Raw genomic sequence first — 17,079 nt, 5'->3', positions numbered from 1 at the left:
GATTAATAAAAAAAATTAACCTATCCCCAGAAACTGCATGTCTTTGGACATGCAAACTCCACACAGAAAGACCCCGGCCTGAATTGAACTCTGAATTGGGCCTTCTTGCTGTGCAGCAACAGTGCTAACCACTGTGCCACCACTTGCTGGACATGCAGCAGAGAAGCTTTCTAAAGGGCTCAAGCTACGTCTGTACAGCGTAACACATCTAACAGGGAATCATCTGTTTTCTCATTATAATCACTTATTTCAACTTTGCACTGTTACAACTCTTAAAACACTGTTACACTAAACCACTTTTATGCCATCATTGTTTTTTTTCACTACTTCTTTTTTTTATGAGAACTTTCGAAATAAGTAAAGTATATCTATATTTTCTTTATTTATTTTTATTTCATCTTGTGAGTTCCTTAGCCAGGTGTCTTACTCATTACAAGCACATGAGACGAGGTATCACAGGTATTTAATGATTTAAAAATCCAAGATATTGGCCGATGTTATTTCTTTTCTTTTCAGACATAAGAAACAAACAAATTTCCCAAACTTTTGTTATGCATAAATATTTATGAGACCTTCGTAAAACGATATGAAAATACAGTTTAAAAATAACTTGTTTATGCTTCAGCGGGCTCTGCTTGGATTAGCTCGTTGTCGTGTTTGTGGCGCTCCAAACACAGGGACACTGCAGGGCGCCCTCTGTTGGAGGAACTATGCAACATCAACAGTCATAACATCAATAAATAGTTTTCGTCCTGTGTCTTTAGTTTTTAATTACATTTTTTCTGTTATAGGCTGTTTTAAAAATTCAATATCGTTAATATCGGATAGCTGGTACATCAGTGGAGCTCTGTCTAACTCGATATATTTACTGTTAAGTTTTTATGTGTCTAAATTAAATGAAAAAGAGGCATTAAGTAATTTTTAATACAGTATATATTGTCTTACACTAGCTTTTAGAGGTACTGTGATAGCTTTTTATTTTTTTTGTCCTCAACAAAAAAAAAACAGTTCTCAGTTAAAAATAAGCAAATCTTTATATATAAATCTTTTTATCTTTGCACTTGAGAAACTGCAGATTTGTTTGGATAGCACTGAAATATTTCTACTGTAACTCTACAGCAGGGGTCCCTAATCCCAGTCCGCGAGGGCCAGTGTCCCTGCAGGTTTTAACTCTCACCCTGGGTCAATACACCTGAATCACATGATTAGTTCATTACCAGGCGTCTGAAGAACTTCAAGACATGTTGAGGAGGTAGTTTATCCATTTAAATCAGCTGTGATGGATCAAGGACACATCTAAAACCTGCAGGGACACCGGCCCTCGTGGACTGGGATTGGGGACCCCTGCTCTACAGCGGAGTTACCTCCAGCCTCACATCACTTGTAAATATGTTCCTCCCCTGTCCAGGCATCCCCGGCCTGTGCTCCTGTTATTGGTTGATATCAGTCATGTCAGCCCCCAGCTCCAGGAAAGAGGAAGTGACTTCTAATTTTTCTCTCCGTTCTCCTTGACTCCACGTTCACTTACTCGAGTGTCAGTTAAAACCATTAGAGCTGTTCCCACACCACACGGGAGGGGCCTGCGAGAGCGCGGAAACACAGTCTCTCCTTTGAGGATGTTCATTAACTGCCCTATTTATTTTCAACTGTCAGAAAAGCCCGCTAATTCTCAGCAGTCCCTCCTGTGTAATTAGGTCTGTCGTAATCATTCTGCAGCCGGGGCCCTCACTCAGATGCCGCGCACATTACCCGTCTCTTAAAGCAATCCCATATGTCAGCGTATTCGTTTGGATAATTTCATATAGCTAAGTCGAATTACAGAGTCGCTCCACAGACGTGCCCACAGTGGTACCTGACAAATCTTACTAGTTCTTCCATGCTTCAGCTTGTGCTGTCTGCAGCACTTTTTCCCAAGCTTCTGACAGTTTTAATTAAAACCAAACGAGTATCTGATATTGTGTCTTTTGAGTCGCACTCAAATCGAGAGACACTGCCTTTGGAGACGGAAATGACTGCACTCTTCAGAGGTGGAGGTTCACCCTGAGTGTTACTTTAATTACATATTGTCAAATTTATGACGTGTGCGCTGGCTAGGTTTTTGCTGTCTTGTGACGCTTACTTGTTTTTCTTTTTGAGTTCCTGTCAGTCATTTGTTTCCAGCAAGTGAAATGAAATTAAACATATCCATTGTCAACATTGAAAGGGAAGGAAATGGTTTAATGAAGCTATTTCAAATGGCTTGAACAGAGCCAAAGCATGGAAGTAAGTAGCTCTGGTATAAATGTGTTTATGTAAGAGTGAAAAAATTGCAATATAAATGAAGTTTCCCAGCTGTGCACAGCTGCTGCTCATGGGATCGTTTTTGTAGGCAAACTGGTTTGGCTCTAGCAAAGCTGAACTTGAGCTGGGTTGTAGTCAGTGATCCTGCTTTTGGATTGATTCATCTTTTGTGAGAATGATAACCTTTATTATATTAAAATTAGGATGCTAAATAGTTTGCTGTGAATGGTTAGCGATCTTATTCTGTCTAGAAGCATTTAAAGTGAAAGGTGAGCTGAACTTCCCCCTCCAAAAAACTGCATTGGTGTGTTTGTCTGATGCTGCCATGCTACCTCATTATTTGATAAATACAAATGCAAAGCTGCTCTGCATTTTTAGTATTTGATTGGTCCATGAAGTTCATGCGCCCACTGTTTAGTCTGAAAGATTTGTGAACACTGTTGCATGAAAAACGGTGCTTTATGTCTTTACAACAGGTTCAATTTCATCTTACTCTGATCATAGTTTATTTAGTATATATGTGTGTGTGTGTGTGTGTGTGTGTGTGCTTTCTCTTTAATTATGGGGTGAACAGTCTGAATGAAACTTTTTTTTTTTCCAACATCATCACACATAAAATGATTATTAACGTCTATTTTTTTTTAGAAAAGATGTATTATAAATGATACATTTTTGATTTTTGTATATATTATGCTCATTTCCTCATCCACAGGCTTGGCTAGTTGAAATTACTATCTGCAGTGGAGATTTGGTTTCTAACCCAAGTTACCCCTTGGTCATATAGCTGTAGATGTTACATACATCCAAGAGATGGGAAGGTTGGCAATGCAGTGGTTAGCACCATCATGTCAGAGAAAGAAGTTCTTGGGTTCAGATTTAATGGCTAGCCAGTAAATTTTGAGTTTGCGTATTCTCCCAGCTGCTTCCCACAGTCCAAAGACATACACTTAAGGTTAATTGGTGTTAATAAATTGCGCCCCCTCCACGATCCTGAATTGTATAAACAGAAGGAACAGTTGCCCAATGACTAGTTTTCATCACAAATTATCATCCCTTCAATCTTAATTTCAATTACTGCTAATCAGCTATCCCCAACGCTTCCCATTTTTTTGAGTTTCAGTGAAGTAGACGTTGTTCTGCTCTAGGGCTGCCACAAACGATTATTTTGATAGTCGACTAGTCACCGATTATTTTTGCGATTAGTCGACTAATCAAATCCATTGGACGTAAAACGTACAGCTTATTGCACCAGCAGTATCTGCTCTTATATAACTATCATTAGCTTACAGCTTTAAGTGTTTACGGTCTGTGCTAACTAAAAATAAAGACAAGATGATAGTTTATTAAATTTTAATGAAATTTGCAGATTGTTTCGGTGAAGTTTAATAAACTCCTTGCTATCTAAAATATAACAGGACACCGGAGTATATTCTCCAGCATCTCACACTTCTGATAATCAGCTGTCTGCTTGATGTTTATTCAGCTGTTTAAAAACTATAACTTTAATCTCAGCCAAACCGATTTACTCAGGAACAAATAAAATACTAAAAAAGCCAAACTATAACATTTTTAAGTTATCTAAGTGACTTATATATCATGTTTAACCTGAGTAGCGAAAGACGCGATTTGCCGGGAGTCCGGTGTTCTCACGGCTCTAGTGACCTAGCCCCCGGCTAGCTATCGAGCTAGTGGGTAACAGACGTCTCCGAAAACTTCGGAGCACTTTTGAAAATATGTGGTGTCTGGATAAACTGAGCAGATATTTGAAGTTTCCACAGCTACATTCTCACCTGAAAATATGTTAAACGTTTATTTTGTGACCCAGAAAGAATAATAAGCGTAATATTAAAACTTACTAGCTGCCGCCATTGTTGGAAACTGAGCTGGGCTGCGCTATGAATTCTGGGACACAGCTTCTTCTTCTTCTTCGGGGTTTAACGGCAGCTGGCATCCTTGTACATGCAGTGCTGCCATCTTCTGTTTCAGTCCGTTATTACACTCTTAAATCCTGCTACTTATTCCTGCGTCTTTTGTGATCTTACAAAGCTTCAAACGACGTGTCGACTATTAAATTAGTCGTCGACGATTTTGATAGTCGACGTAATCGTGACTAGTCGACTAATCGTGGCAGCCCTATTCTGCTCTGCAGATGTGCTGTGAACTGGAGGGGAATCTAAACAGGACCTGCAGCAGCTGCAGGACTGGTTTATGTGCCATTGGTTCAAGTTCAATGAGGCAACGAGAGCTATTCACATATCCTAGCTAATTTCTAACCAAAACTGTGGGTTGGGCATCTCAATAAAGAGGCAGCTGATCATTTCTGTGTTGTTTATTTGTCACAAAATATCTGTACTTACATTTGCGAAAGAAAACTGTTTAATTCTTTTATTAATTATTTTAAGGAAGTGTGATGGTGCGCAAAAGATGCATCCACCTGTGCATGTATCCTTCCCTGCCCTGCTGCCAGGAAATCAAATGGAGGTTTGTGGGAAACACTGAGATGTGGAATGTTGTTAAAAATTTCTAAAGTATTCAAAAGTAGTCTTTTAAATCTGTGTTAGGAAGATGTTTTATTATGGGCCTTAATGTTAAATGGTGTGAAGTTTCTGCTTCTTTGGATTAACCATCTTTCACACGTGTTATGTATAATAACATCAGCACCTAATAGGACACTGTCATTGATACACTATCGGCTGTCAGTGTTTGTCACTTCCCATAAACTAGAAAAGTCATTAAATGTTTAGTTTCTAATGAGCCAGATCCAAGTTTCCTGTCTTAAGTAGGCAGCGCTCCTCTTGATGATCTCCCCCCAGGCTATACTGAAGTCTGGTTTCTTCAGAAGCTGCAGACATTTAGGACTGGAGGCCGGAGCTGCCTCTGCTGCTTGGTTATTTTTGGAGCACTGTTGAGCCCTGTCTGCGGGGAGTGCTGTTTTTGAAGGGCCTCCAGTCCCATTAATCAGCCAAGGGACCCCACGGCGCGAGCGGGCCCTGAGCCCTGGCCTGCCACACTGCAGTGTTCTGTTCCTGTAGCCCCGCTCTCTGCACAGTGTGAAGCTCAGAGGAACCTCATCAATCTCACCTGTCCCACACGTCAACCACAGATTTAATCAATTGCTCCTTTTGGGCCTTCTCTTCTGCTGCCCCTGCAACCCACTCAATGGGGGGAAAAAAGGAAAAAAATGCCTTTGACTGGACAGTCTGATTAAAAAAAAAAAAAAAAAAATCATATTGCTTCCTCCTTTAACATTTTTTCCTGTTCTTCTGTCCCCTGCTTTATCCAGCACTTCATTTACTTTTCTTCAGTTAAATTCATTAATACACCTTTCATGGTGTGTGCACATTTTCTCTGTGGTCATATGGACTTTGTTTCAAATTTGAGTGTATCCTCACATTGGCTAAACACACACATGCTTTCAAGAAAAAAGCGGTGAGGATGGTGGGAGTACAGTAAGCCCTATTTCCTGTTTGATACCTGACTGAAGTGCAGCTCTGTCGGTCGCCTGCTTTAACAGGTCCCTAAGTGAGCGGTAGACAGAGATGAAGAAAGATATGTGGGTAAGGAGGGGCTCTGTGTCAAAGTGTATTTCAGCATGTTGGCGTTAATGGGGTGCCTGCAGTGCCCAGGACAGAATAAGAACACTGGATCCAATGTGCAAGACACTCAGCAGGAGCGCAGCGAAAATCCTCCATTCTTGGCCCCATCTCTGTGCTCCACAGACATGGTTAGATCTGGGGCACTTTGCTTGCCCACAAAGAGCTGATGGTAATTCACAGCAGGGAAAGCAGCGATGCTCCCAGAGGTGTTTTTTCTTTTTTTTCCCCCTTCAGACGTGCTGAAATTGGTGTAGTTAAAAGGCGGTGACTGTCGTACCTCCTCCTCGGCTCCACGGTGAGAGAGATATCAGTGGACCACTCCAGGACACTGAGGCTCTGATATGATGTATGAGCTCTGAAAAGCAGTCTGGAGGAGATCTGAGAAGAGAAATGAGGTGTTATGCAAGTTTTAGCTCAACCAAAACCATGGCTATGATTAATAACATAGCTAGTTCGAGACTGTCGGGTCACACTAGCTGGAAGCTACAAATGCTTGATAGCAGCAGTTGTAGTGATAATAATAATGATGATGATGATGAACCTGTGGTCTGTTTTGGCTTGCTTTTTTTTCAGATTACGTAGCAGCTTTAGTGAACAAAAGTAACAAAAGCATAAATTCTGCGCAGTTGGCCATTCTCACATGTAGCACAAAAGGAAATGGTCTGCGTGAATTTCTCGCTACTGGAAATTGGTTTAGAAATTGAAGTTTGCACTCTTATGTGCGTCTGCAATGATTAATGTCTAGATTAAATAAAGGAGTGCCGGGGATGTGTAAAAAGGAGAATTAGGAAAACCCTGCTTGACATGATGTGTAAAAGAATGGGTGCTTTTCTCCGAGACTTCAGATGAGGTGTACATTTATTCTACGTTTCGAAGGCAAACAAAGTGTGATAGTATCAGCTGGAAATGTAAAAAACAAAACAAAAAACAACGTTGCAGTGCTCTCTAAGTAGGCAGCCATGAAGGAGAGACGTGGGTACGGTTTTCCACAGTGAAAACTTTTCGATCACGCTTTGTCCAATTCAGCCTACATGTGAGTTGGAAGCATCCATATGTATGGCCTTTAATCTAGCAGAGGAAAATCATATATGATTGTAGATTCAAGCCCAGAGTCTGTGTATCCACTTTTATGCATCTGCTCCCACTGCTATCTGTCATTTTACACATTCCTCGTTAAGGGTGTAATTTCATTGTAGCTCGCACTCAGTCAAATGATGAATCCAATATTTGTCATTTCCCAATATGCAGTTGTTCCAGTGCTGCGGGATACTTTGGAGAGAAGACGGAAATTTTCCTGGAATGAGACTTTCTATTAAACTGTGGGAAACCAATCACTGATTTCTCCTCGTCTTCAAATGATTGGAATGAAGTGGCGCCTGTGACAGTTGTTTTCCATTTAATAACGCAGCTTGTGGATGGGATCGAAGTCATGTTACTGTTTTGGATAGACTGGCTGATAGTGTTCTTTCCACTTGATGTGAGCTGTCAAATTCACATGGACAGACACCTTCACAGCTTCGCTGATGTTGATGTAGGCATAGACTACACGTGTGGACATATGTCTGTTTGCACATGATCGCTATCCCTACGGATAATACCACACACGCGGACAAATGAACACACATTCCCGGAAAGGTAGTGCAAGTGTGAAAGCATGGCCTTTTTAGTGTATGTAACCTTCTAGCTGTTGGCGTTAATGTCACACACACATGGTGCGTAATGCATTTAGCATATGGCAGACGTGGATGAAGAAAGCTTTCGTCGCCTTTGCGACGGTGCGGTCTGAAAGCACCGCGCTCCTGTCGGTGTAAAAATATGAGACGAGAATGGCCAGCGTTTTCCGTGTCTGCTCCGTGTCATCAGCAGGTATCCAGCAACTATGAGAATGAGGCAGAAGGAGACAGAAGAAGACAGATAACACTGCTCAACAGAGGTTTGCTTGTATAAAACAGCAACTGGACAAGAAGGAAGTGTTTCATTTGTTAACTAAGAATTAACGTCTGCTGTTACTCAGGCTTTTGTCTCAATTATTTTTCTTTTTGATTTTTGTTTTTTCTTGAATTGACAATATGTGAGCCAGACACCATCTGCCATACTCCAGGGACGGCAGTGTTGTAAGGCCAGCTGGCCAGAGTTCCTTCACTTTGGTGGCTGAAAGTGTTTTTTTTTTTAGTTTAGTTTAGTTTTTGGAATATTTCAACCCACAGAGTGTCTGTTCCATTTTCAAATAAAGGAATAAACACAACATTTGGTCCAAAATATTATTTCCCTCAGAAAGAAATGATCAAAGAACACAACAAGAAGCACCTCAAGAGTGCAAAACCTCTGCCAAGGCAGCTCGCTCTCTGGTCTTTTAAATGTACTTTGAGAAGTTTGTAGTGTAGTAAAAACAATTGCAAATTGCAGCTTTTATTATTTTCCCTGTTGAAATATATTTTAACATGCACAATTTTGATTATAAATATTTTCTTTTATAATTTTTATCTTTGTAGATATAGTACGTGTATCTATTTTCAGTGTTTAGTGCAGTTCCTTGAATTATTTAATAATAAATATGTGAATAAGTAAAAAAAAAAGGTTTTGATCACAAGTTTCATTTAATTAAAAAATTATTCAGGGAAGGCACATTGCACATGTATTCAAATTGTTGTGTATTTAAATGATTAAGACCTGTTACTGTAATGTACATAACAAAATGTATATTATTATTACAATCATAAGAATCATATTCTCATGAGGTGGGTATGTATCATTGTAGGGTCCACCTTATGCTATAAAGCGCCTTGAGGTGACTGTTGTTGTGATTTGGCGCTGTATAAATAAACTGAACTGAATGAGCTTCAGATCAATCTATTGACTTTGTTGGAGGGGTAAAATGTGACATCATATTGTAAGAATCATAGTTTCTGAGTTTTAAGGCTTTTTCCAGTTTAGACCAGTAAAATATTAAACTGACCTTGAAGGCCTTTGGTGGATGTAAGATTGTAAACACGATCCCGCTCTACACCCCTACAAAGTTTTATCATAATTCATTCAAAACTTTTCGAGCGCTATACAAATGGCCTGCATTTGTATAGCGCTTTTCTAGTCCCTAAGGACCCCAAAGCGCTTCACACTACATTCAGTCATTCACCCATTCACACACACATTCACACACTGGCGATGGCAAGCTACGTTGTAGCCACAGCTGCCCTGGGGCGCACTGACAGAGGCGAGGCTGCCGGACACTGGCGCCACCGGCCCTCTGACCACTGTGATTACAGACAAATACATGCTGGTAAATGCTATGAAACACATAAGCTCTGTGGCAGAGGTGATATTGTAAAATAGAATAACTTGTGATTTCTAGCATTTTGTAAATGGCCAAACTTTAGCACTATTTTATGATGGTTTCAGGTCTTTATTAACATGTTTAAATCTGGTTTAGAGTAAGAAATATATCTGATTTATCTTACTGGAAATTGTCTAACATACCACTGGGAGTCATTTAAAGATGTAAGGTCAAGCACTATACAAGTATTTCACAAGTTATTGAATTTAATATCGTGCGTGGCAAAAGTGTGCTTGTTGATAATATTTTATTGCTGTTGGCTTTGCAGCGCAGTATTCATTACAAACATTAATTGCTTTACAGCGTTTGCTGTCGCCTCTGTCATCGTGCTCTAGTTGATTTACTTACTTGTTTAGGTTACTTTCTCCTCCAAGAGCTATAGTGGCATGTGTTTAAAGACACTTTCCTCAGACCAAAAGTAACACAGAGGTGTCTGGCAAAGTGGCTTAAAGCGCGATAGCCCACGATTGCCCAGTGGCTAGTTAGCTGTGGCGTTGACTCTCATTTGACACTCGATTGGCTCAAATGACACCATTACCATGTCTGCATGGCTAATGGCCTCCCCTGGGGGCCGGAGCAGAAGGGGAGGGAACATGCGTTTGGCATGTCAGCTCGAGGTGAGAACACACATGAGCCAGACTCTGGGTCCCGTCCGCACCCAAATCAATCCTGACACCTCTTAAGAGGCTCTCAGCATCAATGGCACTCCAGCGCAATTACCCTGTCGGTAATGACATAAGCACCCAGTTCCTTCCTGCCTCTCTCTCGCTGGGTGGAAAGCTGCTCCCTCAGGCCAGTAGATGGAGACTTTGTGGACCAACGCTGGCCTCCCAGCAGTTGTTATTCGATCCCTCAGGGTTTAAAGATGTAGAACCTCTGGGCTACGCCGGTGAGAGAGCAACTGTTATCTGATCTCAGATGCTGTGGTGAGCCTGTCCCTCAGTCAGATTGAATGTGATTTAGTTCAGCAAGCTGTCAAGATAACTGGTTTCTGAGCGGTGACTGAAGAGGATATCCTCTGAAAACTTCAGGTTTTAATGATTAGTTATAATAACCTTGAAAAGTGCAGCTGGGGAACATATGATCGCCAGTCAGATTTTGAGGCGATAACGCGGAGATCCTGTGGGCTTTGTGGGGTTGGGGGGAGTTTTAAAATGGGCTCTTCAGTCAAACGTCCAGGTGTTGCTGTTTACAACCCATCAGTGCTATCTCATATAAAGCTTAACATATTTTCTTTGAAAACGACTGCGAGGTTATTACATAAAATCTGACAGTTTAGCACAAGTTTCATTTTCAGAGGTTTTGGATAGACATAACTTGGAGCATACGGAGGTAGTAATAAGTGGGGAGAATCCAATCCGCGGTCCAGTACTGAAAACTATAGCACCTTCTAAATGGATCTTGTGGTAAGATTGATTTGTCTGCTGCTGAATCTCTTCCTTTGCTTCTTGCCAGCATATTCAGAGCATATTTGTAGGACAATTTTTATCCTGAACACAGAAGTACAGGCTCCACTTTCCATCCAATAAGACCCCTATGTGTTGGTATAGTGGGGGGATCCTACAACAAAAACAATGCAGGTTCTTCAGGCATTAACAGTTAAACAATTAGAGATCATCTAGCAACTTTAATGCACAGACTGTTCATTAAACACACATTCCTAATATATTGCAGTGGTACTGTTACTAGCTTACAGTTACCTACTATTGGTGGATTGAGGTGCTTGAGCCATACACATCACCTTGTGTAAAGTCCTGTAGATTAAATTCATGGATCCATGTAGTTATTTAAAACTAGACTTCCAGATTTGCATTCCATTGTATTTTGGTACACAGGTAATAACACACCTGTAACAATGCAGCCCATGAACCTTCCTTTTTTTCTAAAGCAGGCAATTGGCAGGTATTTCTGGCCACGGAGTCATCCTGCAGACCTCAAAGGTCTAGTCCTCAGGCATGCGGTGGTTCTTTTTATCTACCTTGAGCATTCATCCAAGCCACTTCTGCCGGGAACTGAATCCTTGTCTCCACTGTGGGCTGTTATGTGTATTACCAAAGCGCCAAAGATTTTGTCTTTCTGCCAGACCAACAAAAACAGTTCCAGTCTGTGTTCATGTGTCTTTCTGCTCTGTTGAAGCCCTAATCTACTGTGTAACGGCTTTGGTCAAAAAGCCCTAGTTTTGGATGCCAGCGTGGTTTCATGTGTCATAACAGGTGCCACTCTGCTTGCCCTCTAATTGTATCGTGTGGTGGCACAAGCAGAGGTTAAGACTCTTGCCTAGCAAGGCTAATTGAAAGCCAAGGTTCAGTGAAGCCGACTGATGCCAGGAGAAATGAGGTGTTTGGCCCCAGTCAGACTCTGCAGGAAGAGAAATATAGTTTTAGTCCAGTGGTACAACCACAAATACTGATCTCCCTGTTTCAATTGGTGAGTGTTGAGACCCTGCTGCTGTCTCTAAAATAAGGTCCTTGTTTTAATTATAGAAAAAACCCTTACTCTATGGTGGGCTGCTGTTGTTATATGTGATGTATTTATGCTGTTTTTTTTTTTATCCCCCCCTTTTTGTGCAGCTTTCTGTTATGGTAATGAAAGGCTTTGAAGCTGGTTGGATGGTTGTAAGTGATATTGTTGGCCAATGAGGTGATGCATTCTTTGTGCTGGATGTGTTTGGGAGAGAACAGAGGTGCTAGCCATGGAGTTAGCATCTTAGTAATACAAGCATGACTGCTAATGGTCCCCAACCTGCCAACTGACACTTCGGTCTCTACAGGCTTCTTTCTAGTGGTAACTTTCTCCCTTTTCAAGGATTTTTTGTCTTGGCCTTAGCTTTGACTTTTAAAGTCAACCAACCATTGTTGCGCTAATCTGGAGACATTGGTGTTATAGGCACTGTTTTAAGAACAGAAGTTAATGTGCTAAAAAGGGATGATATTTCTGATATTTCTGGCTCTATTCCTTCCCCTCACCCCTCACTGGTCTCAGCCTCCCCCTGAGCCTGGTTCTGCCGGAGATTACTTCCTGCGATAAGGGAGTTTTTCCTTCCCATTGTCACCAAGTACTTGCTCATAGGTGGTCGTCTGATTGTTGAGGTTTTTTGCACCTTGCGGCCACTGTTGTTGTGATTTGGCGAAACTAAAATAAGAGAGACTAGTGTTCAGAGGTGTGATGAAGACAGTGGAACATCTTTGATCGCTCATGTGATTATACATGACATCATTTGTAATTACATTTCCGTGATGTTATTTCATTATCAAATCCAAAGTGCTATAGAGCCAACTCGAGCAAATTCCTTCTTCTTTTTCCCAGGAGGCTCCAAGAAGTGGCCGTGTATTCTCAGGGATTCAGCCTACTGGAGTGCCCCACCTGGGAAATTACCTGGGTGCTCTGGAGAACTGGGTGTCCCTGCAGGACCAGTACCCCTCAGTCCTCTACAGCATTGTGGATCTGCACTCCATCACCCAGCCCCAGGATCCAACGCAGCTCAAGAGTAACATACTGGACATGGCAGCCAGCTTGTTGGCCTGCGGTATCAACCCAGAGAAAGCGATACTCTTCCAGCAGTCTCAGGTGAGTTGGGCATGTTTGATTGATGCCGTTTATAAATATATATGATGTGTTATATTTGCTGTGTAGTTCCCTACATAGTGTGTTGGATGCATATACACTTCTGTCTATAAATGAATACTCACAGGTGGAGAAAGTACTATTTATATGTGATAAGTAATGCAACCCAACATGCGCTTTGCATGTATATATAATTTAGATTTCACACTCATGTCTGCAGATTATTTTTCACATTTCATGTGGTTATCAAGTAGAGAGCACATCAGTGTTTGTTTAAGAAAAGAAGTGCCCTTTTTTGTCTTTTTTGTTGTTGTTTTTTAAAGCTGGGCAGCTTCTTCTCTCATTGCTGGTTTTTCAAAGAAGAAAAACGGTTTATTTTCGTGATGTCGACTCTCATATTTACCTTCCTACATGCTGACAGACCCCAAAATGTTTATTTCCTTGCTCCTGATTCTTATCTCCAATGTGTGCTCAACCAATTCACAGAGCCTGTAAAAACACAAACTGACACAAACCACCGTTAAGTCCTTCTTTAGCCCACGTGAAAGAAACTGAGAAGGATAACGACAAGTCTTAACATTTGCAGCACTTCAGCACATCATCCCCGAATTTAGGCTTGAGCTCACACTGACGATGGAGAGAGAGAAATCAGAACAGCTGTTTGCTTCTCCCCTGACACCACATGTGTATTTTTCTTTTCTTACTCACAAGTTAAGTTGGGTGGGTGGGTGTGTGTGTATGTGTGGATAGTTCAGTCCATCTGTGTTTCTTTGCCACCCACTCCTCACACACACACACACAAACACAGAGTCCTATTTTTATTCTTGTTTAGCTTCATGCCACATAACTTGGCAGCAAGGCGACCCCCGTGTTGAACACGCCCGCTCCACATGTAAAAATACGATGGCCGCCCAAAGAAAATACTGGGCTTAATTGAAAAAATGCAAAGAGTTGGTGACGAGCTAAACTCGGAGGATTTGCGGATCTGCTGATTCATTGACTTCATTTTTTAATACCACTGAGTTTTATAAGTATTGACCAGAAAAGTGGATTTACTGTGTTGAGACAACTGTTAGCTGTTCTCTAAAATCCCTTCTTTGCAGCCTTAGGAGCTGCTGCCATGGCTGTTACTGTCAGTCTAATGCTGATATGATCCGTAACATTAGCATATCTCTCGCTGCGGGGCTTTCTTACGATACAGCATGAATGGAGGCTGTGTTTTTACTAAGCCTTTTAAATATCAGCGTTTTATTGCACTGTTCAAACCATATCCTTGCCCTCTCTTTGTTGTCATCGACATCTGTCCCATCTCTTGTCTGTCTGCAGTGTGTAATGCATACCGGCCCCCTACATGCTAGCCTGAAATCCTGCTTTATGTCCCTGCTGTCTGCTGTTGACATCATGCTCCCCAGAATGCTTTTCAAGCTGCAAGAGGCAGAGAGGATGGCAATATAGTCAGTGTCCATAAACTTTAATTTGCTGAAGCACAAGGATATTTCCTGCATCCCCAAACACTGGCTGTTAGACACAGAAGCTTTTTTTTTTTCACATCGGGTTAATTTACTGCTACCAGATGCATCAGCTACACTGCATTAACATTCACCTCTTTGTGTTGTGGTTTATTTGTCCACATGTAAAAACCATTTCCTTAATCCTCTAATTGAATAACCAACCCACCTCCACTGAGAGTGAACGGTTGTCTGTGTGTATGTGTTAGCCTGGCGAGCTGTGCAGGGTGTACCCTGCCTCTGGCCCTACGGCAGCTTTGATAGATTTTGAATTAAAAGATTTCAGTTATGAGCTTCTGAGAGGGCGCTACTTTCCATATATACAAAGTTCTTTTCCCAGTAGCTAATTTGCTGCCAGGATTATTAAAATAAATGATCGATAAAGGTATAGAAATCCAGCATCGGTGTATGAAGTTTAGGCTGGGTCAGCTTTTAGTCTGCCAGTATTTATTTGTTAGTATCCCACTTATTAAACACATTAAAAAAACTGATACAATGAGTATAAGCCTACAGGTGAGAGTGGGTGCACCTGTGTGACAGGCAGAGGTGTAAAAAGGCAGTATTCTTCTCTTCCACTTAGAGGCGCCAGGGAGTTACCCTCCTTTTCCTCCACCCCAGCTGTCCCGTGGATGACTTTTTATCCATCCGTCTGTGTTTGTTTAATCTGCCTGCGTAATTTACTTCTTCTGTTTATCTCTTTGGTGCCTCCCTGAGGTTAGGCTCTCTTCTTTAATTAACCGGACTAAGTGGTGCAGTGAGTTCAACGTGCTTGGGAGTTTGCATGTATACAGCAGCAGGAGGTTGGCTCTTGTACACATGTAAAAAACAGTGTTGGTTTCTGTTAGACTTCGTGTAAAGAAATCTCTTCATGACTTCAGCTTATAAGGTACCGACTGGTGAGCCAACAAGTTCGTAGATATTTGTGATTCAGCCATATTAATCTGTAGTGGTAATATTATTAATATTGCAGCCTGGTGATAGATTGAAAGGTGTATGCTGACATTTGGATGTGTCCCCACTCGTCACTGCAGGTGTCCGAGCATGCTGAGCTCTCCTGGATCCTCGGCTGTCTCACCAGTATGCCTCGGCTCCGCCACCTACCACAGTGGAAGGTGAGATCTTCTCCAGCAGACACTTGTGTATAAAATGATCACGCACAAGTCTTTATTTTTGTTGTTTGTATCAGTGCTCATTTTAAAATAACAATTATAATTAAAAGAATTACTGTGGTGCAGATTTCACTCATGTAGCACCAGCATGTGGACATGAGTAAAGAAAACTATGTCTGAAACCAAACCGCATCACTTGCTGGTAAATATACTTGTATATGTATCCTTCTCTACCCATCTGTACTTCTCTGAGCCTGGGCCTTCTTAAATGGTCTTCCTGTTAAAAGGGAGTTCTTCCGCCCCATTGTGGTTGCTTAGTATGTATATGTATATAAGTATATGGCAAATGGGTCAGCTACATGTTAAAGATGGCTTGCATGTATCCACAATCAACAAAATTTCATAAAACATTCAGAATGATTAAAAAATAATAAAATACAATGCAAATGCAATCAACCAGTTAGCCTATTGGAACCTTTAGAGAAAAGTTGTTACTATGAGACATTCATGTCATTGTTGTTTAAGGACTGAGTAATATTTATGATGCATTATATTTTTACCGTATATGTTTTCATAATCTTGTCTCTTTTGTCTTTTACTGTGCAAACTGAATTGATTTATTTAAATGTGGCCTGTTAAAAATGCAGTAATGATTTACAAGTCACTACGAGCATCTGTCAAAATTTAAAGCAATTCATTCAAACATTTAAATGTTGAACGGCTGAGAAGGAGCAAGTGCCGCGGTGGTCGGGCGAGCTTGTGAACAATGACAGAAGAGCGTCGGTGAGAAGAAAATAATAAAACATTTTCTGATAGTTTCATGCTACGCTTCTGAACACAATTAAACGCAACCACACCCCCGCACAATGCAGGAAAAGGGCTTCTCGGTTGGATTTTGCATGGCCTCTCTGCTCTCTGTGTGTGGGTGTGTGTGCTAGCACTGCTATCGGTCAAACAGACAAACATCTGCAGCTCTTTACACATCAGTGACAGACGGAGAGCCAGAGTTGTAACCTGGTCAGTGTGATTTTAGAGACTCAGGAGCTATGCACAGCCAGCATGTAAAGGACATACAGGCACCCACATACACTAATACAAACTGGAAGTTTCTGGCAAAGCGATGACTCGGAGATATAACTTCTGTATATATTTATACAATATCTACAATATCTTTTAAAGCAAAAAATGGTTTATTTGCAAGGGCGTATTTTCAGTTAATTAATAATGATAAATAAAAACAAAAAACACAGTTATAATTATAAAAGCTGCAAAAGGAGTTTGTAATGTTATAGCTATTTTGTAACTGAAGTAATATTTCAAACATGAATCCCACCATATCAGTTCTTACCTTCAGTGGAACACTTACAAATTAAATTAATTCCTCTGTTTTCTCTTAAGTTTCATCATGTCTGTGCGTTTTTATTTTGTTTCTCTGCAGCATTTGCCGCATTTTTAATTCATATAATTTTTCTTCACTCCTGGGTGCAGTTTTAATACACGACGAGCGAGGATCAACAGAGCTCACGTCTCTCTGTTCTTGTTTCTGTTGCTCTTTAGAAAACACCTTTCGTTTACCCAACAGATGAGTTGATTTCAAAAATGGTGGAAAATGCCGTGCAAACTCATCCGTACCTCGTTTGTTTCAGTCGATGAGTCATGAAAGTGAAAATGGCTCTTTATGGGGAAAAGGA

General features: G+C 41.0%; 1 protein-coding gene across 2 annotated transcripts in view; it reads left to right on the top strand.

Moving 5' to 3' along the window:
• The window catches only part of wars2 (tryptophanyl tRNA synthetase 2, mitochondrial), a 38,958-nt gene that overhangs the window by 14,606 nt on the left and 7,273 nt on the right, over positions 1–17,079 (top strand). The window contains exons 1-3 of one of the 2 annotated variants that reach the window (XM_026144634.1): positions 4,693–4,761; positions 12,514–12,774; positions 15,311–15,391. In XM_026144634.1, coding sequence (XP_026000419.1) covers positions 4,705–4,761; positions 12,514–12,774; positions 15,311–15,391 — 399 coding nt within the window. In that variant the 5' untranslated portion in view covers positions 4,693–4,704. Of the gene's footprint in view, positions 1–4,692; positions 4,762–12,513; positions 12,775–15,310; positions 15,392–17,079 lie in introns of those variants that run through there. The other variant, XM_026144633.1, reaches the window with a different exon arrangement.

This window comes from Astatotilapia calliptera, chromosome 16 (assembly GCF_900246225.1).
Source record: "Astatotilapia calliptera chromosome 16, fAstCal1.2, whole genome shotgun sequence".
Taxonomy (NCBI): Eukaryota; Metazoa; Chordata; class Actinopteri; order Cichliformes; family Cichlidae; genus Astatotilapia; species Astatotilapia calliptera.
This window is presented reverse-complemented; position numbering and strand designations above follow the sequence as displayed.